Raw genomic sequence first — 24435 nt, 5'->3', positions numbered from 1 at the left:
TCCACAAAACTGCTCTAAGCAGAGCTGTAGGACACAGTAAGAAGCTAAGCAAGGCCATGTTTATGGTGCCAGGTGGGAGGGGGAAGGCTGAGGATAGGGTGGTCTGACTTCATTTCCTGGCTGGCCGAAGACTGGCAGCCCCTTTCTTGAGATGGGCGGGCCTGGGCAAAGCCCTCTGTCCAACCTCCCAGGGAAGCGGGTTTGAGATCCGGGAGAGGGTGGTAGAAGGAAGGGAAGGGGGCAGCTCTGCCCTTTGGCCAAAGCGCCACCTAGTGGTGGCTCCAAGAGTCTGCGGCTGCCTTTGAGGGGGCTCAGGGCCCTTCTGTCTTCACCTCTGGGGCTCAACGTGCACTTGTGAGGTCCTCAAGGCCCCGCAGGCCCTGAACACCCCACAGAGAATGGGCCTGATCTAGAAGCACAGGCTGTAGCCCCTCCCAGAAATCAGCTGCGTTGATCCTTCAGTCAGAGTTCACTCTGGACCGTGGGTAGGGGTGAGGGCAGCGACTCTCAGGGCCTGTCCATGCCCACCGCCCGCAGACTCGCTCAGATGTGTCCAGAGTCCCAGGGTGACTCGCAGGCAGCAGACAGGCACGGCTGGGCTTACCTGCCCATCGTCCCTGCAGTGGGGACCCACTGGGTCCTGGGTTAAGGCCCTGGAGACGGAGGCAGGCTGGGGGTGCCGGCCATGGGGCATCTGCCTGAGACCCTGTGCAGGTGTCTGTCTTGCTTCTGAGGAGCCACAGAAGCGGGGGCCTTTACTTACCTCGATGGCCAGCACCCCTATGGCGAGGGCTCCGGCCAGGTACACGTAAGTTTCGAAGGCGTTGAGGATCACCGTGTAACAGCCCTGGGAGGGAAGGACCAGAGGTAAAGCCATAGCCAGGAAGGAGGGACAGAGGTCAAGGGCCAGCCTCAGGACAGGGGTTTGAAGCCTGGGAACTGGCATGTGGCCCCAAAGCTCAGGCAGCAGCAGGCCGTCCCTGTCACACCGCTGCTGGGACAGTTTGGAGGGGAGGAGCGGGGGAGGCAGGAGGCCCATAAGCTCAGCCACTCAGCAGCAATGCACCAGAGACCCTCCTGGCCTCCAGCCCCTAAGGCGGGGCTGAAAACTGCCAACCTGCCTGCTGCCGAATCAGCCACAGACCCGTTCTTCTTTTCTGGTTGGAATATTGGGAAATTTCCCATAAATATCTGGGCTCCTTGCTTCTCTCATAAAATCAGAAGATCCAGCGAGGTAAGCCATCATTTCTACGTGGCAGTACCTGGGGACAGGTGCTCCCTGGGGAACCACAGTCGCCACCATCCCCTATTGTCCCACACCCACCCTCTCTACTCCTTCCCATTACTAGCCTGGCAGCTGGATTTTGGTTTGTAGCCTCTGCCCTAAGGAAACACAGCCCATTCTTCAAGACCCAGCACATATCTCACCTCCTCCAGGCAGCCTTCCAAGATCAGCCCAGCTCTCACAGGGCCCCTTCTAAACGGATTGAATTCTTGTGCTATTACTGCTTTCTCAAGCAGTCCTCAGGATGTACAGACTGAGATAGAGATGGACCCAGTAAGACAGAAAGAAAGAGAGGGATGGCATGCGAGCAAAGCCAGGAGCTGCCAGCACGTGACCTCAGCCCCATCCGACCCTGGGTGCCTCACATCTTGGTCATCTTCGTGTCCATGCTCCTTCCCCCGGCACCGTGCTGACCAGAGACTGATGCACAGTAGTTGCCTTGAATGAAATGTATTTTTAAAGGGGGAGAATTTTCTTTCATTTATGAGAAGCTGTATATTCTTTGGGCCCAGCCAGAGGACCTGCAAGGGGAAGAGCCCCCGGGTGTGGGTGGGGATCATGCCTGGTCCCTGCTGAGTGACTCTGGCTGTTTCTGAGCTCTGTTGAGATTCTTGGGTGTTCACGCCCATTGTCAATCACCCAGAAGCCCCGCCTCATTGGCCGGAAGTGGAAATGACGCCCCATGAGGCTGTGCCCAGGCAGGTGGATGGCAGGACGTGATCTGGGCAGAGTGGCCCGGTGGATAGCATGAGACCCTCCTGCTGGAGGCTGATGGGGGCTGGGCAGGGAAGGCTCCCACAGGCCCCCCCTTTGAACACTCAGCAGCAAATAGGATGTACCCAGATAAACAGACCCCTCCAGCACGATGTCCTGGATCCACAGTGCTCTTGGGGCTGACGGTGTGTCAGAATCATCTGGGAGGTGGTTAACAATGCAGATGCCAAGGCCTCACCCCCAAGACTCTGGATCAGGGGGTCTGGTGTGGAGCCCAGGAACCTACGTCGTGAGCAGATGCCCCAGGTGATTTCTAATGCCTTTGCCACGGCCGGGCTTTGAGACACCACAGTCCCGGCAAGGACAGCAAGGAAAGAAGGTCTTAGCTGAACTCGGGCCTTGTCTCAGCAGTGCCACTGGGGGCCCAGCTAAGGGCTGTGTGATCGGAGCCCTAAGGGCGCCCTCCCATGGGCCAGCTGGTCAGGAACCCAGAGTGGCTGGAGGCAACTTCAGAGCTGGCAGGGAAGCCCCATCCACCTGGCCAGGCCAGGGCCATCCTGGATCCGCCTGCAGAGCCGTATCAGGGCAGAACTCAAACTGCCAACCCCCTTGGTCTGTTTAACTCTTTTTAAAGCATCAGAACCCCAACACGTAGAGCCGTGGCAGCAGAAAGCTGGCCTGCTCTGGAGGGAAGGGAAGGGAAGGGAGACAGGGAGGAGCCTGGGAGGGATGCTTCCGGCCTCCCGTCATCCCCTCTGGCTGCCACCTGCCTCCCGGGGCCGACGACAGCACCCACTGCTGCACACCACCCCTCTACCCCGACACTGGCTTTGTCATGCAGTCTGGGGGCCTTCCAGACGAGAAGCACCAATGACCCGGGGAGAAGTGGTGGTTACACCAGCCGCTTGCTTACTGGGCAAACTGATAGGCGTCCCTCGTTTTACTGCATTTCATGGATATCGTGTTTTTTTAGAAATTGAAGGCTTGTGGCAACCCTGCGTTAAGCATGTTGTTGGCGCCATTTTTCCAACAGCATTTGCTCACTTCGTGTCTCTGTGTCACCTTTTGGTAATTCTCGCAGTATTTCAAACTTTTTCATTATTATTAGATGTGTTACAGGAATCTGTGATCAGTGATCTTTGACGTTACTACTACCTCTCGCTGATGGCTCAGATGATGGTTAGCATTTTTTTAGCAATAAAGCATTTTAAAATTACGGTATGCACACTGTCTTTTTAGACAGAAGGCTATTGCACACTTAATAAAGTGTAGTGTAAACATAACTTTTATAGGCACTGGGAAACCAAAAACTTCGTGTCCCTCTCTTTATCACGGTGGTCTGCAATGGAACCCGCAGTATCTCTGAGGTGGGCCTGTACTTACTTTTTCTAGGCCTCACTTGCCCCATCCAGAAACTGGGGCTATGCAGGCTAACTACTTCATAGGATTGTGTGAGGATAAAATGAGATGCTGCAGACAAAGCACGTCGAACAGGGTTGGCAGGGAGCCAGCCCTCGGTCCCGTTAGGACCATGCTGTCTCTCTCTGTGCCCCTGGGTGGTGGGAAATGTCTGAGTGCAGAGTTGGGTGTGTGGGTTTACCCTCCATGGCCCTGGGGATCCGTGCATGAGACACACACACACACACACCCCCTGGGGATCCGTGTGCAAGACACACACACACACACACACACACATACACACACGCCCTGGGGATCCATGAACGAGACACACACACACACACACATACACACACACACACGCCCTGGGGATCTGTGCACAAGACACACACACACACACACACACAAACACATGCCCTGGGGATCCGTGCACGAGATGCACATGCACACACACACACACACACACACACACACACATACACACACGCCCTGGGGATCCATGAACGAGACACACACACACACACACACACACACACACACACGCCCTGGGGATCCGTGCAGGAGACACACACACACACACACACACACACACATGCCCTGGGGATCCGTGCACGAGATGCACATGCACACACACACACACACACACCCCCTGGGGATCCGTGCAGGAGACACACACACACACACACACACACATACACACACGCCCTGGGGATCCATGAACGAGACACACACACACACACACATACACACACACGCCCTGGGGATCCGTGCACCACACACACACACACACACACACACACACACACACACGCCCTGGGGATCCATGAACGAGACACACACACACACACACACATACACACACACGCCCTGGGGATCCGTGCACCACACACACACACACACACACACACACACCTATACTACAAGGGGACAGGAGGAGCAGTGAATCCCTTCCTGAGTTTGAAGCTGATTTTATGTGCCTCACCCGGGCCGGTGGGTGGGAGCTGTCCCCAGAGGGAAGATGTCGCTCACCCCTCATCTGCTGTGGATGAGGCACCTGGGGCCTTAACTGCTCATCTGCTCTCTGTTGGGCTGTGGCACCAAAGACCCTTTGGGTCCCCGGGCTGAATCGAGCGGACCAGTTGGCTGATGGAGGCCCTGGTACTGAGACGCCCTCGGAGGGAGCAGTGAGGGCAGGGGGAGAACGGAAGATGCCGCCAGCACTCAGCGAGTGTCCGCCCTGGCCGGAGCTCTGCTGTGGCCTCATGTGCTTGTTACGACTCAGTCCCCATTCCAGCCCCTCAGGGAAGAGGAAAGAGGGGAGGGAGCAGCTGACTACGTGCTCAAGGTCACACCCAAGGAGGCCTGTTTACACTGAGGGAAGTCCAAGCTCCCGGGAGCTGCATCAGGAAGCCTCGGTTCCCGCTCACCCAGGCGGGGTCCCTGGCTCAGGGCCCGGAGCTGCCTACAGCCCGGGGTATCACCTCTTCCTCACCCTCAGGATGGATGCCCACCCCTTATCCTGACCCTGCCCAGCGAGACGCTGCAGGGGACCATCTCTCCCCCGGCTACCACCACAGACGGTGAGTCCCCTAGCTGTGCCGCTGTCGCCAGCACCCATCCTCCGTCTCTGCAGAGAGAGAACATCCTCCCACCCCTGGCTCCTGACCAGTCGCCCCCCCAACCTAATCTGACAGAGGGCAGCTAGGCCAGAGGTGCCGGCACAAAGGCCACCCGCATGTATACGTCTAGCATGGACCTTCCCCCGAGCCCTCTAAGTCCAGCTGTCCGCTGGCTACCACTGCTTGGAGGCCCCAAAGGCACCTCACACTCAGCTTGCCTCAGACCAGATCTGAGATCTTCCCCCAAACCAGGACCTGTGGAGTCCCCCTCATCACTGCCTCATCCTGCCTTCCCCAAAGTCGGCCTACCACCATGTCACCTCCTGATTCATTTCTCAGATCCGTACACCTCTCTGCGTCTCCACTGCCACCATCCTGGTCTAACCCAGCATTGCTTCTCACTGGGACCAGTGTAAAAATCCATCCTGTTCACTCAGGTCCGCCTCTAACCCCTGGTCGCTGAGCAGCCAGGGTGCCAACATGGCCACAACCCCACGTAGAACTCGACGTGGGCTTCTTTGCTTTTCTAGCATCTTTGCCATGGGCCCGTCAGCACTGCGTGGTCTGGCCCTGCTGACACCCTCGCTTTGAGCTAGTCTTGCCTCATTCACTGTGCTCCAGCCATACTGGCCTTCTCTTGGTCCCTGGAACACACCATGCTCCCTCCTACCCCAGGGCCTTTGAACAGGCTGCGCTCACTCTCTGGCTGGAGTGCTCTTCCCTCGTCAGGACGATGAGAGTGTAGTACTCTATGTCTAGAGGAGACACAGCTGCACCCACAGTCACAACCCACCAGGAAGCGGGTGGGGAGCACTGAGGATAAAGCAGAGAAACAGCGATGCTGTGGGGAGAGAACACTTAAGACCACCCTGACAAGTGGGAAAAATGGATGCTTTCCTCTTGGTGGTCACCATACTGGCCTGGAGTCAAGGTCTAGCAAGATCACCATCTCCTGGCACACTCCCTGATATTTTTTTTTTTTTCCAGCAGGGGAATACATTCTTGACTTGCCTGGGTGACTATTTTGACCCAGGGAAGGCTGAGGAATGAGCAGGAGAAGCTGCCATGGTGGATTCAACTCATACCAATGGAGGAGCCCGTTTATTCATCATGGATCACCTTTGGGGATTTCCTGATTTCTCGTCATTGGCACTCAGTGATAAACAGGGCTGGTGGACTAACTCAACACCCATAGATGAGTGCACACTGCCTTAGCTCCTGACAGCCATATGACTGAGTCCTGGCCAGTGAGACTGAAGCAGAAGTCTGATGGGGGTTTCTGGGAAAGAAGCTGGTGCCACCTTCTTCCTGTCTTCAACATGGGTGGGATGTCTGGAGCCATGGCAGCCATTTTGCCACCATGAAGTACTAAGCACAAAGAAAGGCCACAAGGATCACAGAGACTAGGCCTTGATTGACATGATGGAGCCACTGATAAATAGGAGGAGACACTGTCTTCCAGGATTCTTGCCATTTGCTCCAACCCTTTTAGTTTAGATTTTCAGTTACTTGGAATCAACCATGTTGTTCACTGACTCAGAACCGTGATGAGGATGTGAGGCAAATTCAGAAATGCATCCTGGGCTTCAGGGAAGTGGGCTTTGGAGAAAAATCAAATAGACATAATCCCTCCGCAGAGGCTTTTAAAAGGGAAGAATGCTCAGGAGGGATGCTAGTGTCTCAGAAAAGGAATCCCAGGAGTCAATCTCTGGGAATCCTCATGAGAAACAGGGGAAGAGTCATCGTAAAGAACTAATGTAGCCGCACAGGGACCTCTCTGATGAACTTCAATTTCAAAGCCATACCCAGGAGATGGAAGGAGGCATCATAATGGCGGATGAATCCAGAAATGGGAAGCATGCCAGGATGGAGCCCTAACAGAACAGGGCCCATGGGAAGCCTCCCTGAACACTTCACAAGTGGCCTTAGGATAGAAGCTCGGCAGTGGGCAGCAGGCGGTCCTAACGGTAGAAGTTTGTTTGTCTTTATCAACCCCCAGCTGTGCTGGCTGCTCTGCTCCATGGAGCTGTCAGTGTCCCAGGCGCCTTGATGCTCTGACGTTCTAGAGGGCCACCCTCCTCTGCAAAGTTTGAGGTGGCTGTCACCATGGCTGTCACCAAGATGGCTGTCACCACCAGCCAGGGGTTGGGCGGGGGGGAGAAGGAGGGCAGGCACCGTGCTTCCTCTTAAGGACATGACTCCGTCGCACAGATCACCTCTGCTCGCCTCCCTTCAGCCTGAACAGGGTCATATGGCTTAGCTGCAAGGGAGGCTGGAAAGCGGGGCTTTACCTGGTGGTCATGGGGTCTCTAAACCTCCTCTTTCCAAGGAGGAGAAATGAACCGAGCATGGCAGCCAGCAGTCTCTGCCACTGTGTCAGGAATCTGAGGTCCGGAGCGTGTGTCTTGGCCAAGGTGACACAGCTGCTCACAGCCCAGGTCTGCCTGACATCGCAGCCTGAAACACCCCCCCACGCCCTGCAGCCTCTCCTTACGGCTGAGACCTAACCCCTGGGGCGCTGCCCCTGCCCCCAGCTCACAGCAGCCTGATTCCAGGGCCTTTGTTTCTTTATTTAGGTCTCTTTCCCCCAGTGCAGGGAGGCCGGACCATAAGGGGTAGAGGAATGTGGCTTTGGGGCCTGATGGGTCCTTGGACATGACATGAGCAGGTGCAGGGGAGGAGGGTGCTGAGTTCATGAGGCGAAGCTGAGGCTGGAAAGAGTCTCATCAGACAGTCAGGGTCAGGCCGCAGCCCAACGCCCGCCCCCTCCGCTCCCCGGGACTCTAAGAGGCCAGGCTTGAGCCTTGCCCCCATCCCACCCCAGTCCCTTCTAGCCCATCATCCAGTTCTATTTTCTTTAGAGTAAAATTATTATTTCATGTGAAATTATGACTTGCTATGTGTTGGCTGCTCGCTTATCGTCTGCTTCCTCTAACCAGACTGTAAGCCCGGCAGGAGCAGGGGTCTTGTCTGCTGTCCCCTGCTGTGTCCCCTGCACCTGGCACTCTGCCATGAGAGCCTCATCAAAGGCCGAACCAAGCGAGAGGTGTGGGGCTCAGGTCACCCTCATTCTCCCCCCACTGCTCTGCCTAGCCTGGTCTCACACACACCCCTGAGGCGTATGGGGACTGGTCAGTGGGAAGGGGATCAAGGTCTAGGGCACTGTCTGCCTCACAGAGGGGGCAAAGCAGGTGCCCTTGCGGCCCCCAGAGGTGGCGCACACAGGAAGGGAAAGGGCTTCTTCTGAGACCGAGATGAAGTCCTTGGGTTGTAAAAGAAGCCAAGAAGTCTAGGAGCTTCCCAGACTCTGGAGACTAAGGTCAGGGAAACCTCGCTCCCGTGGGATCCGGAGGTGCTCCCACATGGCAAAGGTGAGCTTCCCTCCAAATAAAATGCACAGCAGAGGAGGGGCCCCCACTGTGTCATTCTGTTTCTGGCTCCTGACACCTGCATTACCAGAAGCTCAGGGAGTGTTCTACCTGGAACACTGGAAAACTCCTAGTCACCCCTGAACCCCAGCCAAAAGGCCCACTCCTCAATCAGTGCCTGATTGATTACTGATGTCTGTGCAGACATGCGAACAAGGCGGGCTCTGGAGGTCAGACACTGGCTGCACCGGGCATCAGGGCTCTGAATGCTCACGGCCATTGATGGACTGTCTGACATTCTCATCCTTTCCCCCTTTTGGTTGGATCTCAGGAGCACGCATGGAGCCTTCCTCAGCCCCCGTTCAGGAGTCCCATATCACAGCCAACATTTCCATGGGATTCCCTCAGTGCCTTCAGACTTTCAGGGCCCAAACTGTCACCCACCCAGCTCTGGCCACCCAAGCCCCGATGGACAGGCTTCCCCTGCCTGGGGGAGCGGGGCTTGGTACCTGCTTGTTCAGGAACAGGTCTCTTCCCAGGAGGCATTCCTCCCTGCTCAGCAGGACCCCGTCCCGACTCTGGGGTTCTCTCCGGCAGCAGGCCTCCGGCACCTCGTCACTGTCCAAAGTCAGGAGTCGGAAAACTGATGCAAACTTAAAGTCTTCAGGCCCGTTGACCCCACAGCAACCAAACTAGGAGGAGAGCAAAGAGAAGGGGGGATGGGAGCTGGACCCAGGTATGAGGGTGCAGAGACACACAGTCACTTCAAAGGCCACCGTGAAGCAGCGGGTGGGAGCAGAGTCAAGACCCAGGTGTGGGTTGGCTGCTCCTCCTGTGCAACCGTGGGAAAGTCACTCAGCTTCTCTGAGCCTCCAGCGTCCTCACCTGTAAAGTGAGGGTGGTGGTAACCACTCCTACCTCACCGGCACTTAGCACTCAATAAATAGTTGCTATGATTACTATCATCGATGACCGTTACAATTGCTCGAGGACTCAAGACAGGGAGAGCAAACAGGTTTCCTCCCGAGTCTGGACTGTGAGGCGTGGGCAGCGGCTGCCAGCTGTGCGAATGAGGGTTCTGAGGCCCGGTCCGGGCTGGGTGGATCAGTGCCTGATTGATTACTGATGTCTGTGCAGACACGTGAACAAGGCGGGCTCTGGAGGCCAGACACTGGCTGCACTGGGCATCAGGGCTCTGAATGCTCCCAGCATCCCTGGGGCCACTCACTGTGATCATGACAGAGTTCCAGGTGGCAGAGAAGACGTCTGTGTCGTTGTTGCCCTGGTAGTGCTTGGTGAGCTCCTTGGTGAAGAATTCGCGGGTGAGCTGGAGGCAAAGGGAGGGGGCAGGCTGAGATCTACAGCAGCTTGATACAGCTCCCCTCCCTGGCCTCTCCAGTGACCTGCTCCGGGGGATGGAGGGGGAAGGCCTCAGCGTCCTGGTGCCAGTGACCCTCCTCCCAAGCAGCTAACTTGGGGCAGGCCCTCACCTCCAACCCCAGGACCTGTGGCCTCCCTGCATCATCAGATCCCCGACATGAAAACGCAGTCTACCCACACGGACCTCGGCAAGCCTGACGCCAGGGCCACCTGGGAACCTCCACCGTCCCTGCAGCTCCTCCCAGAGGGAGGTCTGGTCCACAGTGGGGCGCTCGCCCCCTCATGCCGCCGCCACCCGCCGCCCTGAGCTGTTCCTCAGACAGAGCCAAGTGGATGCGCTGCGTCCCAGGCCCTGGAGAAGCCACCGTGTGAGAGGTATGACCCTGCTCCCTGCTGCAGGGAAGGGCGGGGACCCGGGTGGTTGGAGCCACTGATAAGATGGTCTATAGGGGCAAGTTGCCCAAATTTCATACTTGCCAGGGCCTCGTCCAAGAGGGCTCTGTCCTGTTCTCCCGCATGGCACACATTCTGCGCTGGGGGGACAGACTTTTTTTTTTTGCAGTACGCGGGCCTCTCACTGCTGTGGCCTCTCCCGCTGCGGAGCACAGGCTCCGGACGCGCAGGCTCAGAGGCCGTGGCTCACGGGCCCAGCCGCCCCATGGCATGTGGGATCTTCCCGGACCGGGGTACGAACCTGTGTCCCCTGCATCGGCAGGCGGACTCTCAACCACTGCGCCACCATTGCAGCCCCAAGGGACAGCCTCTTTGACTATCCTCAGACTGTCAGATGACTACTGCTGGGCCACAGCTGGGCAAGGTGTGGAATGGAAGATTCTAGAACCAGGTGCAGGGTTGCACCAGATGCTTGGGAAGAGCAGGGACCTTTAAGGGCCCTCTGACTCTGACCTTCTGGAAAAGCCCTTGCAGAGAGAGGCTCACTGGGGTCTCTCTTTGGGCTGTGGGGCCTTGCTGGGCCGGTGGGTTGTGATTTGGGCTGGAACTACTGGATGAGAGGGCACTGACTCTGTGAGACCCTCTGGGGAGGGAGGGGCTGGCCATGAATGGGGCCGGAGCACACGGGGCCCAGTACGTACGTTCTCCCTGAAGATGAAGGCCAAGATGGCCGCCGAGAGCTCCGCCAAGAAGATGATCAGGATGAACAGGAAGAACTGCAGAGAGAAGGCGGCAGGCCCGTGAGCCCCGAGGGTGGGGGGGAAGGGGGCAGGTGACCGCTTGCCGAGGCACCCTTCCATAGGTCACACGATTGACACAATGTACTGATTCTGAGAGACTGAGGAACTTAACTGCCGTAAGCCAGACATATTTCATAATAAACACACCAACAGTCCATCTTTGGAGCCAACAGGGTTGTCTCTCTCCCGGATCCTGTCTCTTCCAGTCACTTTACCCTCATCCCAGGAAGACCCCAGGTCATATACCCTCCCTGACTTTTCAGCGCTGACAGCAGCTGCCCCATAGAGGTCCCGAGGTTTCTCCAAACTCCTTGGTCTGAGGACTGCTTTCGGGGAGAGCTTAGGACGGAGGGTGAGATGATCCGTCCAGGATGCAGACATGAAACATCTCCTAGACCTGCCAAAGGCATTGTTTTGTTTTTTTCAAAGTCCAAACCCAAGGAGAGCCCCTGGCTTAAACAGATCAGCCAGCACAAGGCGTGCGTTGTTCACTCCTTACCCACAGGGGCTGGGGGTGGGGGGGAGGTCTCGCTAGGTTCAAGCCCATGGTCTCTGGTCTCATAGAGGCTTGCTTGGCATCAGAACCCGACACCTGTCCCATGGTCTCTTTTCTGTTTAGCCCCCATTTCCACAGGGGAGGAAACAAGCCAGAGAAGGAGAAAAACTTTCCTTTCCAAAGGTGTGCAGCTCAAAAATTTGAGACCACATCCTGTCCTCTTAATCCAGCTCCTTTCAGAGCACCACGCTACCCCTTCTCTCTCTCTGCTGAAGAGCACAGTTCAGGGCTGGCCTGGAAGTGGCTCTCCTGAACCCTGGGGCTCTGGTTCCAGCAGGTCAGGGGCAGGCTTGCTGTAGTCAGCTGTGTGGGGTGACCTTGGACTGAGGTTGGGAGTCAGAGCTCCCTAACCAGAAAGGAGAGTGACAGAGGGACACCTGTATCCCCGGGCAGGCTGCCCCTGGCCACGATGCCCATCCCATCCCCCTCCACTTCCACAAGCTCGTCCTTGGGCTGAGAGGTATGTTCCCCACCTCTGCAGCCTCTTACCCCTGTGACAGTGATGGAGGGCCCTGGCAGGGCTCCTGGCATCTCCATTTGGCTGGTGACAGACGGTCATCCAGTTCTCTTTCACGTGGCCTCCACGGAGCCCCGCCCCACCCTCTGCCCTTGCGGTGGAGTTGCTGGCTGTCCTCAGGCTGGCAAAGGGCGGCCTCGGAAATGGTTTCCACCCCAGCGGCGTGACTGAGCTGTCTCTGCCTATCAACCTCGGCCTTAGACAGTTATAAACTATGGATGAGACAGAACTCGGGAACTCCACGTGCTCATAACTCTGGGAGCCTGCGTGTGCTTTCCAGGGGACTTAGCACCATGTCAGCGAGACGATGCAGGTGCAGCGCTGTGCACGAGGCTGGCACGATGTGAGCACGGCTCAGATGGTGGCTCAGAACCAAAAGGAAGCATGGCCTTCCTGAAGACAAGGGCTGGCGTGGGCGATCTCCGGGAAAACAACAATAGCTACAATCTATGGGGTGCTTAACACCTAAGCACTGTGGCTCTTACATGGGTGATTTCATTGAACCCTCTGGGCAGCCTGGAGTAGCAGCTGCTGTTATCAACAACACCTCTGTTTTACTGATGGGGAAACTGGAACCCTGAGAGGGTAGAACTTGACCAAGCTGGCTCAGATGGGATAAACACAGGAACTCTGATTCCAGAACACAGCCTCCTAACATCGTGTTATCCTGGAACCCAGAAGAGCCTCCAAATCTTCAGACTTTCAGATGGCCTGCAGGATCTCTTGGGGATCGACACCAATCCTTTTGCTTTCACATTTATCAAATGCTTATATGTGCCAGGAACAGAGTTAAACAAGATGCATATTTTCTTACTGAACTCTGATCACAACACTATGTCTGGGAAGGAGATATTATGATCTTCATTTTACATATGAGGAACCTGAAGTTCAGAGAGGTTAAGTAACTGACCCCAGGTCACACAGCCAGGAAGTGGCAGAGCAGGGATTAGAACAAGGTTTTTCTGACTCCAAAGCCCATGTTCTTACCCACACCTCTGAGACCACCTCCTCTCTGTTCCTTCATTCTAGGGCTGTTTATTGAGCACTTACGCTGTGCCAGGTACCGTGCTAGGTACTGGTAAACCGATACACATAAGGCAGATGTGGTCCCCATCCTCATGGAGTTTCCACTGAGCCAAGGTTCATGATTCATGAAATGAAATTCATGAGATGAAATTAAAGAATGAACCTGGTAACTCACTCATTGATGGGGAAAGCGGGCCTCCCCAGAGGAAGGGGGTCTGCAGATCTCCTGGCCATTGTTCCTGCCTGGAGAAGGTCTCCCCAAGCATGGGGACTGAGGGATAACATGAGTGTGTGAGTTTAAGTCACCTGAAGGAAAGTGCAGGGCTTTGGGGCCAACGTCGGTAACAACGTCACTTCTGCTAACTTCTCCGGCATGAAATAGTTTTCTCCTGCTTGACAGGGTTACTACTGGTTATTTGGAGGCGTTCCTCCCGGACCTGACCACAGGGCTGATGCTTCCTGGGGCTTCGCCTAACCAGGGCCTTTCCCAGGGTTTGTTTGCCTTGAGTTAATCTGACCTCATCCCATTTGCCTAAGGACACATTTGCCAGTAATTCCTGAACTTACTGGACACATTTGCCAGTAATTCTTGAACTTACACTTATCACACTTTCAGGCTCAGAAAATTAATCAAGGGGTAAAAACTGCTCTTTTGCCTACTTGTGAGCATTTCCAGACTTTTCTAAGCCATCTGCCTACAGCATGTCAGCTTTTAGTTCTCGTTTTTGATAATATTTAGCAAATTTAACTACTTCATGAACAATTCAACTCATTTATCACTTTTAAATTACACTCATCTCTTTTTGCTGTTCTCTTTTCCAATGTAGCAGGTCTTGGTTATAAAATATTTTTAAACTGTGAATCTTTCTAAAAATGGGTTAAAAACATTCCTCGAACTAGTTATAGGTAGGCAACTAGGAAAAAGGGGATGCCACACAATCTCACCAATAGGCTGAAATTGTTCCATGGTACGTGAAAATGCTGTAAAACTGATCAACAGGAGTGTTTGGAAAATGTGTTTTTAGAAGAGTTGATCGTTAGCTGACATTAGACTCACTGTCTCCAGGGCTAAGGGTCACTGACACCCCTTGGGGTTTAGCCTCAGAGCGAGGCAGAGGGGTGCCCAGCTAACTCCTATCCCCAGGCCTCCTCTCTCTGCAAGCCTTTAAGCCACAGTTCCAGAGGTGACTAAAGTCACTCTCTCTTGGCTTCTCTCAAGGTAAGTCTTCCCTCCTTCCCTGAAGGGAAAGGAGGCGGCTCAGACTTCTTAAAAGGATGCAGTGGCCGGGAGGGGTGAGACCTGGGGCCCCTCTTCGGCTGGAACCACCACACAGCTGAGTCCAGTTTGGAAGAGAAAGCAGATCTTCCTATTTCTCATGAATCTTTCTGAAAACCTTCCAGAAGCCGTGGTGGCCCTAGAAACACGCAAGCATGCATACCACACACACATACAATAGGCACAGGCACACACGTGGAGAACCTGACATATTTTGCACCTAATTTGCGGTGAGTTTTGGATCACTTGAGTCCATTCCAGGTTAGGAGCCTCTGGAGCAGCCCTGGTCTGAGACAGCAGACCTGAGTCCAAGATTCCCCTGGCTTTGACCTGCACTGTGACCTCAGGGTTATGTGTGTTAGGGTTCTGAGAGAGAGAGGGGAGGGGCGGGGAAGGGGAGAGGGGGGAGGAGAGGAGAAGGAGAAAAGGAAGCAGGGGAAGTAAAGAAAGACAGAGGCAGGGAGAGGGGGCAGAGGCGGGCGGGGGAGGGGGAGTGGTCCAGGAGAAGGGCAAGGAAAGGCATTAGGCACAGAAACCAAGAGGAAGACAGAGGCCGAGAAAGAGCGAGAAAAGAAAGGGAGAAACGCACATAATGAGACTGAAGAGACAGACGGGAGGAAGGAGGCAGAAGAGGGGATGGGAAGGGGTGACTTCAAGGTTCGGTGGGCACGCCGGCCACAGCCGGGACTTAACTCTCTCAGGGGACTTGGGGCAAACCTCCTCCTACCCTGGGGTCTCAGCCTTCTCCCCTAGGCACTGCGGAGAGCGACGTGTTGTCCAGCTGGCAGGCTCTGCGGGAGCCACTCAGCTCGAGAGGGCGTGCGAGGCCAGAGCCCCAGCCCGGCTTCCTGTCTTGGCTTCAGGAATGAGCCCATTAACGTTGGATGAGCCCTGGGGGCTGAGATGCAGGGTGGGCAGAGGAGTGATGTAGGAAGGGAGCTCTGGTGTGTCCTGGGACCCATACTCAGCTCCTTTCAAAGTCCCCAGCTCCCCAAGCCCAGACTTTTCCCTGCACCGTCGGACACTGTACAGAGCTCTCCACCAGGGGACGCCCTCGGGTTTCTTTGTTTCTCTCCAGAAGGCAAGTTTGCATTGCTTACCCTGCTGCCCAAGGCCAGGGGGACCCAGGGCGCCTGAGTCACACACATCACAGCTGATTTCACTTTCTATCTGTGACATGAATGGAGAGTGTACAGTCTGTTCTAATCTGGGGAGGAGGCATTTGTGCCAGATCTCTGCCTCCCAGAGCCACTGGTGCTGGCTCACCGGCAGGAGCGGACAGACGCCTTGCAAGCCCACGTCACTGACCAGCCCACGTCTCCCTATCACTTAACCCCCGACCCACGCAGCTGCTCACCCATGAGGAGCGTCTGCAAGCTGGCCCTTCCACGCTTCTAAGCTGGGCCGTTTTTAACCTACCCTCCAGCAGGACTGCGCTCTACCCGGTTTTCCTAGCCCGCGGGGGCACAGGACCTCATAGGAGAGGAAGCCCCATCACCAAGGCCAGGGCAGTAAGCAGAGGCCCAAAGGGCCCCAGCCCATGTGAACCCAGAAGACCAGAGAAACAGGACATCCACCGCTTGTCTTGTTCAGCTCCAACCTATAGCTGAGCTGGTTCGTCCCTCACTTAACGAGAAGACACTAAAGCTCAGAGAGGTTAAGAAACTAGACCGGAGTCACATCATTAGTTACGAGACGGAGCAGAGCGCACACACAAGCCCAGGCCTGCCCAGCTCATCCTCGTGGGCTCGCCTGCCTCTCACCAGCCTGTCCACTGGGGAGGGGACGGCCACTCGGCCCCTGATGCATCTATGGCACCTAGTGACCTATGTGGCCTGTAATAGTGGGTCAAGGACTGTTTATTTAATGAATAAAGGCCCTTCAGAGGTCATATCATTTCTATTCTAGAAGTGGAAATGCGAAAGCTGAATGATTTATCTGATAGCTATCTTAGCTCTCTTACCACAGAGGTATATATTCGAGGTCTTACAAGCAAGTAGAAAGCGTCACGAGTCAGCGTTCTCAGCTGACCCTGCCTTGGAGAAGCCTGGCTGTTCAGACCTGGAGTCCAAGGCCGCTGTCCACGGGGGAGCAGCTCACCCACATGGCAGGCACGGGTCCAAGCTCAGATGCATGTAGGAAGGGCTGGTGGTCCTCCCGCTCCTGGAGGATGGCCTACTTGGCTCAGACCTCAGTGTGAGTCCCCCGTAGTGTGGACACAGGGCCCCCAACACCCAGCCCGCGGCACCCATGGGTGGGGTGGAGGATGGGGTACTCACCAACAGCAGCAGACACTTGTTCTCCCGGACGGCCCCGCAGCAGCCCAGGAAGCCGAGCAGAAAAAGCAGGCCCCCCATGGCCAAGAGGATGTAGGCGCCCGTGATGAGTAGGGGGTTGGCGGCCACGATCTCCCGGAAGCCGGTGGGGTCCACCATGACCCAGATGCCGATGCCCAGCAGGCAGGCCCCACCCAGCTGCTCCCCGGGACCAGTCAGGAGAGGGGAGAAGAAACAGGCAGACACGGAGGTTAGACACTCCACACACACACGCCATTTCCCTGAGCGAGGCCCTGGGGCGGAGGCGCTGAGTGCCCGGTGGACTGGGCACAAACTCCATTTGCTGCTCGAGTCAATGTGCTGGCAGCGTTTTCCTCTGCTCTGGATTTCCCTACTTACCCTGACCTGCGGTGTGTCACGCAACCTCCAGATCCAGTCTCAGACCCACGCCCCACCTAGGGCTGCTGAGAACCATGTCATGTAGAGTTTATCCACCAATTTTATATTCTCCTTAAATGTTAGAGCTGCTGGGTAATGAGGTCACTCAGTCCAACCTTCTGATTCCACACTGAGCCCCAGAGGGGACCAACGAACTTACTGAAGGTCACACAGCAAGTTCACGGCAGAGCCAGGGCTGAACCCCAGACCTCCCTGACTCCAGCCTCAAGGACCCTCGCCAAATCCATGAACATGCTCTGACACCTATGCTGGGAAAACACAGACAAAAGCCACCCTCTTTGTCCTCAACAGGAGCTCTCAGTTGGGTTGGGATCACCACTCTCACATCACATTCTTTTTATGTCTTCATCTCCATGGCCCTCGTCTCCATGCCCTACTTATCTTTGGAGAGAGGCAGCTTAGTGCAGAGAAAGGGCTGTACCACTTATTAGCTGTGTGACCTTGGGTAAGTGGCTTAACCTCTCTGAACCTTGGCTTCCCCGTGGTTAAAAGAAGACACTGTTTCCCACCTCCCAGGGCGGCCCCGAATAAGAAGAAGGGACAGAACGGAGGTGAAGGTGCCTAGCAGGGTTCAATAAACATCCGTTCCATTGGTCTTGGGCACAGACCAGTATTGGAAACAGACCTGCTGCAGGAGAAACCCTTTGGCATCATCAGATTTTAAAGGCTGGGAAGTGTTTGAAATCCCCGTGTCATGGGACGACCTGAGGAATGACAGAAACCTGCTGAGTTTTGGCTTGGCTGGGGGGTCTGTAAGCTAGGGGAAGAGCTGGATGGTTTGGGGCAAGAGGCGATATTTTCAGGTGCGGTGGTGGGACGGGGGAGGCAGAGAGGCCTGAGGGACCCCGGGACAGCGAACGACAGAATCTACATTTTCGCCGTCTGCTGCACAACGCCTTTCTCCTTGGTCTCCCCACAAACCTCCAGGGAAACCTCCTCATAGCTGTTGGAGGTTTGGGGGTTTAATAATTGTGTGCTGAGCTCTGCTTCAAGGGCGGGGCGCAGGCATGAACTGGGCGGCCCAGGATGACTCAGCTCCATTTCACCTAGGGACACTGGGGCTGCCCAGGGCCACCCAGCTTGGAAGTTGGGTCTAGAATTCAAGTCTGTGGGGCTCCCTGCTCTTCAGGATTAGGGGCAGGGGAGGGAATCCAGGAGAGTTGCTGAAATGTACAAAAAATAGATGGTGACAGACAGACCGACAAGAGTCAGTCTTGACCAGAAGAGGCCTCTCTTTCCTAGTGACCCTGCCCTGGGGGACATCAGTAGATGTTTACTCATCGAGGTCTTGGCTGCACTAAGGTCAAAGGTTGAGGTGGGGTCACACGATGAGCGTGGCTCTGCTCCTGGGAGAGGCCATGGGTCTGAACGGAGCAGGTGGGCTGTACTACAGGGCGCTGGGCTGGCCACCTGAGCCCCCAGGGCCTCTGTTCTTTCACACGTAGAATCCATAGGTTGGATGGGGATGGAGCTGACACATTCCAGGCACTTCCTAAACTAATCTTGCTTCATTTGCAAAAAACCTGTTGAGGGAGGAGATTAAAGGATGAAGATACTGAGGTTCAGAGGGGTGAAATGTGTTTCAGATCACAGCTGGAGAGATGCAGAGCTGGGCTTTGAACCCAGGTCTCTTGGTCCCAGAGAGGTTTCAGATTTCATCAGGTGGCTCTGTCAGCTCCGCCCATCCAGCTCTGCTGTGCATAACTGCTCTGCGGGGTCAGGGCTGGGTGGGGCTCCCTGCTGCCCTCTGATCACCCCCATCCTACCCCCCGCAACTCCCTACCAGGGGTCAGATTTCAAGATAGTAGCCAGGACTGAGGCCCCTATCTTTTCTTTTTTAGAGTCGCTGAAGCATCATCCCAGGCGCTCTGCAAAACATCTCTGCTGTGATGGTGGGCGCTAGGAGTGGGGTGGGCGCTGCTGGGGGCCTCCCTGCCGTGAGCCCCCAGCTGGGCAGGTAGAGCTGCTTCTAGCACTGGCCCCTGTTCCTGTTCCTGGGACTCAGCCCCATGTGACTTTCAAGCCGCAGTCAGTCCTGCCCACCCCGCAGAGGCCTGGGGAGACCCCGGGAATGTTCCAGGAATACTTACAAATATGAAGAAATTGAACACAAACATCAGATACTTCATGCAGCTCAGACAGTCGCCTTCCATGGTGCTCCCCCTACAAAACAGCAAGGCCCTCTCAGCCTTCCCACTGGGGGACCCCATCCGAAAAGATCTCCTGCCCCTCCCTCCTCTCCTCCTCCTTGGGGTGTCCCAGTGGCCAGCCTGCCCTTGTAGCCGACGGGGGAAGAGGGCAGCTGATAACAACCTCCTTATCACAGGGCCGGTGCTTTGCCCTGTGAGGCCAGAGTTAGGAGTGAGAACTCGAGAGCTAGCCTGCCCGGGTTCAAGCCCTGTCTCTACCGTTCATTTGCTGTGTGGTCTTGGGCAAATTACTCCACCTCTCTGACTGTTGCTCTCTCCAACTTGAAAATGGAGATTAAAAACAGAAGCTTCCTCCCCAGCAGTGTTGGGAGGATTAACTGAAATAACGCAGAAATATGCTTAGCAGCTACTCAGTGTGGCAGGTGCTCAGAGGTGTGACATCATGATGTTACTTGACTGCAGACATGAGCCTCCTATTTGGTAGATGAGACACTAAGGCTCAGGGCCTTGAGGGACTTGCTAAGGTCCTAGAGCGGGATTAGAACCCAGGTCCGACAAACTACCTACTACCCCACATACCCTCCGACTCGAAGGACCTGTCCAGTGAGGAGGGGTGTTGCAGGGAAAGAGCTGCAGGTACCTCCTGGGGCCCCAAGCCCCCAGATGCTCCCCCGCCCTGACTACCTCTATCGTGAGACTTAGAGCATCCCACCTCCCCCTGGAGTCTCCCCGTCCCTACCTAAGAGTATGCCCATGGTAGCGGGTCACTGAATACAATTCTATTCAACAAATATTTATTGTGCGACGACTGGATGCCAGGCACTGGGGCTTGAAAACAAGATGTAGCCCTCCCCCATGCCCGGGGGAAGCAGACGGCATCTGCTATCGCAAGTCATCCCTCAAGGTGCACACGTCACGGTCATATTCAATATACAATGTTCAATATTGCTACACTTTCTTCCTGACAGCCCTGGGGAGAGGATGGGCAGACCCAGGAGGACCTACCCCTTCCCTTGTTCCGGGCCCCATCCTCCCAGCAGCCAGTGGAGGAGGGCTGAGATTCAGTGGGGACCCATGGGTATGGCGGGCCTGTTTCGCTAGCATCTCTTGGTCCATGCCACGCCCACCAGTTGTTAAACCATTATCCTTGATGGTGGGTCATCCTTGTCTCTTGCATCATGCCCAAGCCCAGGCTCTCTTCCTCCAGAACAGGTCCCCACACCAAGCCACCAGCCCTCCGCCATCTCCTCCATCGCTGACCTTCTAGAAGCAGCAACTAACATGCATCTAAACATGGCAGTTCCAAGCATGGGCTCTGAAGCCAGACATACCTGGGCTCCAATCCTGGCTCGTCACACCTCTCTACCTCTGTGTCTTTGGTAAGTGACTTAACATCTTGGGCCGCAGTTTCTTCATCTGAAAGTGGGCATTTAGGACCTGCATCCTGGCGTGTTGTGAGGATTAAATGAGACGTCCTATGTCAGGGCTCTCCACGGCACCTGGCTCAGAGTGGAGTGAACAGCTCTTACTAGGAACACACCTAACTTTACAGTCATAGGTGACTCACTGGGCTATCATTGCCCATGAGATCAGGACCCCAGGACAAAGACTTGCACCCTAGGCACGGCGTGCTGACCCCTCTCCCTTGGGCACTTGGCTGATGCAACTCCATACATCTGCTGAGACCCTGTCGTCCTTGGAAAGGGGGAAGAGGACAGGAAAGAACATTCGTTGAGTACCGACTCTTTGCCAGCCACGCTCCAGCTCCATGAAGTGACTGTCCTGAATCTTTCAACAACCGCATGAGGCAGGAAGCACTGTGCCCATTTTACAGATGAGGACACTGAGCCTCAGGGAGGTGAAGGTGCCCAACATCCTGGAGCTTGTAAGCATGCCCCTCAGCTCACTTCAGATCCTGTGCTCCACCTGGTCCAGGGACCACTGTTCAGGCAGACAGCAGGGCAGAAAGAGCACTGGACTGGGAGTCTGGAGCCCCAGGCTCCAGCTCTGCGAGTCACTTCCTCCCTGGCCTCAGTGTCTTCATCTGCAATGGATGGAGATGCAGTTTGATGGGCTGTCAGCTCCTGCCATCAGGCTCTGACTTGGGTGGGCTTTTAGCGGGCAGGAGGGGCAGCCCCAGTGAGATGCTGAGAAGTCTGCAGGGGGGCCAGGCTCTGGGGCCCCCTCCTCTGCCTACCCAGGCAAAGCTGTTCTCCAGGGTCTGATCCGGCTTCAGCTGGCTCTGGCTCTCTGGCATTTAAGGGGCATAATAAATATGGCAGCTCATAAACGGGCTACCTGTATTTATTATGTACCACATTCATTAGAGATTACATCTAATGGGTGGCTTATGGAGTGCTGGGCTCCCAGACGAGTGCAGTAAAAGGGGATGTGTCTCTTGGGAAGAGCCTCTGACAACCTCAAAGGTGAAGCAGTAGAAAAAGAGATGATGTGAGCTGGAGGGTGGATGGAGATAGGGAAGCCCAGGCGTCAGCTCCAGGGCAGGGTGCAGAGTGGACAGAGGGCTTTGCAGCCTGACAGAGGATCACATCCCAGTTGCTTAGCTGGTGGCCTGGGGCACGTTCTTGAACTGTATACATCCGAGTTTCTTTTCTTTAAAATTAGTATAAAAAAATAATGCCTTTCTCATAATGTATGGAAAACACTGAGAACAGAGCTTGGTGTGTGGTAGCTGCTAACAGCAACAGCGAGTAGCAGCTGGCTGCCCTTGAGTTCTTACCATGTGCGGAGGAACATGCACAATCTCATCGAATCCTCGTAAGGCTCCTGGATTTAGGTAATGTCATTTCCCTTTGTTCAGGCGAGGGAATTGGGCTTCAGAGAGATGGAATCACTTGTCTTAGGTCACACAGCATAGAAGTGCCTGAACCAGGATTTGAACCCATGTCTGTCTTAATCCGGAGCCACATCATCATTTTCAATGAATGCTAATTCCCTCGCCCCATTTATCCATTTTCCTCCAAAATTCAGGCTCGTCTTCACACCTCTTATGCCATTTTATTTACCAGTGGCCAGAGAGACGGCCTCCTGCGTCATCGCCCACGGCCCGGCTAAAATCAAAAGACCAACTACTGCCAGCTCCACCAGCCACAGGGGCTCCTGAATGTGGGGACACACCTCCACGGCCAATTGGCCAGACAAAAGTGACAGACACATGGCACCTCCAATCGCTGCCTGGATCTGGGTGTTGGCTCCACCTACCCACGGAGCCTTTTGGACGCTAAGCCCATCACCACGCAGTGCCCTAATTTACTTATAAGGAGAGTAGAACATAGTCTCTGCAAGGCGGATTGAGAAGAAACTGCAGACCATGGAGGTACAAAGGCTTGGCTGTTCCTCAAAAAAGATGTTCGAAAGGCACTTATGAAGGAGACGGAGGGGGCGGATCTCTGCTAAATGGAAAGGCCATGCCCTCCCTGGGGCCAGGGGTGAAAGGCCCACTGAGGTTTCCCCATTCCACGGGGCCCACAGGGTCCCGGAGCGGAGGGTGGCAGTGACAGTGGGGCTGCAGGGTCACACGGGTCCTGGCTCCACCTCCTTCTAGCCCCGGGGCCAGTGGACAAATCACGTAAGCTCTCTGGGCCTTTGCTTTCGTGTCTGCAGAATGGGGCCAGGAATGCTGAGCTGCTCAGGAAATCAGAGGACTGAGGAATAAATGATAAATAACGTATGTAGGGCTTCTCACGCCAGGCCTGACACACGGCGGTTCCTCCCCTCCCCTCCTTGCCCTGCTTTCTCAGACCCTGAGAGGGAAGGACTCTGATCCGGAGGATTTCTGCTCAGGGAGGAGGAGTGTGGTCAGTGGTTTTCATACTGGGTTCCCCGAGGCTAGCAATCTCCTAAAGCCATTTTCAGGATTTCAAGTAACACCTCACAAATCATCCCCTCCGCACCGCCTGGCTCAAGGGGCAAGTGTCTTGGGTTTTGGAGCCATTAAACCACTCCAGGGTGGGAACCCTATTTGTCATGTTGTTCAGAAGCTCTAACTGCTAGGTATGTATGACTCGGCAGTAAATGAACTAGGGAGAAAGGTATACTTCGTAAATGATGACTTGGTAAAGGCAGTGCTGTTTGACCGATAAAATCCTTTAAATCTTTTTTTTTTTTTTTTTTTCTGCAGTACGCGGGCCTCTCACTGTTGTGGCCTCTCCCGTTGCGGAGCACAGGCTCCGGACGCGCAGGCTCAGTGGCCATGGCTCAAGGGCCCAGCCGCTCCGCGGCATGTGGGATCTTCCCGGACTGGGGCACGAACCCGCGTCCCCTGCATCGGCAGGTGGACTCCCAACCACTGCACCACCAGGGAAGCCCCAATCCTTTAAATCTTGAGGCCCAGAGAGAGGAAATGGAGGAGTCAGCATCACAGGCAAACTTGCCCTCATGCGAATTCAAATCCCACAGGTGCAGGGAAAGCATGCTGGGAAAGCAGTTCAGGTGCTGTGGATCCAGCTGCCCTTCCATGTGGGCGCCTGCCCCAGGGTGATCCTGGGTGGGAGCCGTGGACTTGCTGTCATGGCTCTCATGGTCTCGAGACACCTGTGCCCTTCACAGCAACCCCCCCACCCCCGCCCCTGCCCTCTGAGGGTTGGTGCTTACAGATGGCTGCTTTATCATTCAACGTGACCCCCGGATGCCACTGACTGTTTCATGTATAACAAAGCCAGGTGTTTAAGGGCTTTAAGGGGAACTTTTACGTGACACTACTGTTTGTGTAAGCACTGATTTAGAATCCAGCCCTTGTATAACTTATGTCACCAGCATTTCAATAAAAGAAGTTCTTGGCCATGAAAAGGTAGAGCAGCACTGATCTGGCCCAACACCCTCACCATGGAAATGGGAAAACCAAGGCTGTGAAAGGGAAGGGGAGAGTGGCCAAGTTACAAAACCAATTAGGGATCTGGGCCTGGAGACGTGTTTCTTTTTTTTTTTTTTTTGCGGTATGCAGGCCTCTCACTGTTGTGGCCTCTCCCGTTGCGGAGCACAGGCTCCGGACGCGCAGGCTCAGCGGCCATGGTTCACGGGCCCAGCCGCTCCGCGGCATGTGGGATCTTCCTGGACCGGGGCGCAAACCCGCGTCCCCTGCATCGGCAGGCGGACTCTCAACCACTGCGCCACCAGGGAAGCCCTGGAGCCCTGTTTCTTGAAGCCCAGGCCATTGCCCGGTAGCTACTCTCCACACTCAATATTTTACTTATTTATT

The 24435-nt window shown here is 55.3% G+C and overlaps 1 protein-coding gene across 2 annotated transcripts in view; it reads right to left on the bottom strand.

Moving 5' to 3' along the window:
• TSPAN18 (tetraspanin 18) overlaps nucleotides 1-24435 on the bottom strand; it is a 181800-nt gene that overhangs the window by 1349 nt on the left and 156016 nt on the right. For both annotated transcript variants that reach the window (XM_060018756.1, XM_060018758.1), the window contains 6 exons: nucleotides 19158-19230; nucleotides 16612-16806; nucleotides 10859-10933; nucleotides 9613-9711; nucleotides 8894-9076; nucleotides 764-847 (listed from right to left, as the gene is read on the bottom strand). In XM_060018756.1, coding sequence (XP_059874739.1) covers nucleotides 764-847; nucleotides 8894-9076; nucleotides 9613-9711; nucleotides 10859-10933; nucleotides 16612-16806; nucleotides 19158-19220 — 699 coding nt within the window. In that variant the 5' untranslated portion in view covers nucleotides 19221-19230. The remainder of the gene's footprint in view (nucleotides 1-763; nucleotides 848-8893; nucleotides 9077-9612; nucleotides 9712-10858; nucleotides 10934-16611; nucleotides 16807-19157; nucleotides 19231-24435) is intronic.

Source organism: Delphinus delphis, chromosome 8, assembly GCF_949987515.2.
Source record: "Delphinus delphis chromosome 8, mDelDel1.2, whole genome shotgun sequence".
Taxonomy (NCBI): Eukaryota; Metazoa; Chordata; class Mammalia; order Artiodactyla; family Delphinidae; genus Delphinus; species Delphinus delphis.
This window is presented reverse-complemented; position numbering and strand designations above follow the sequence as displayed.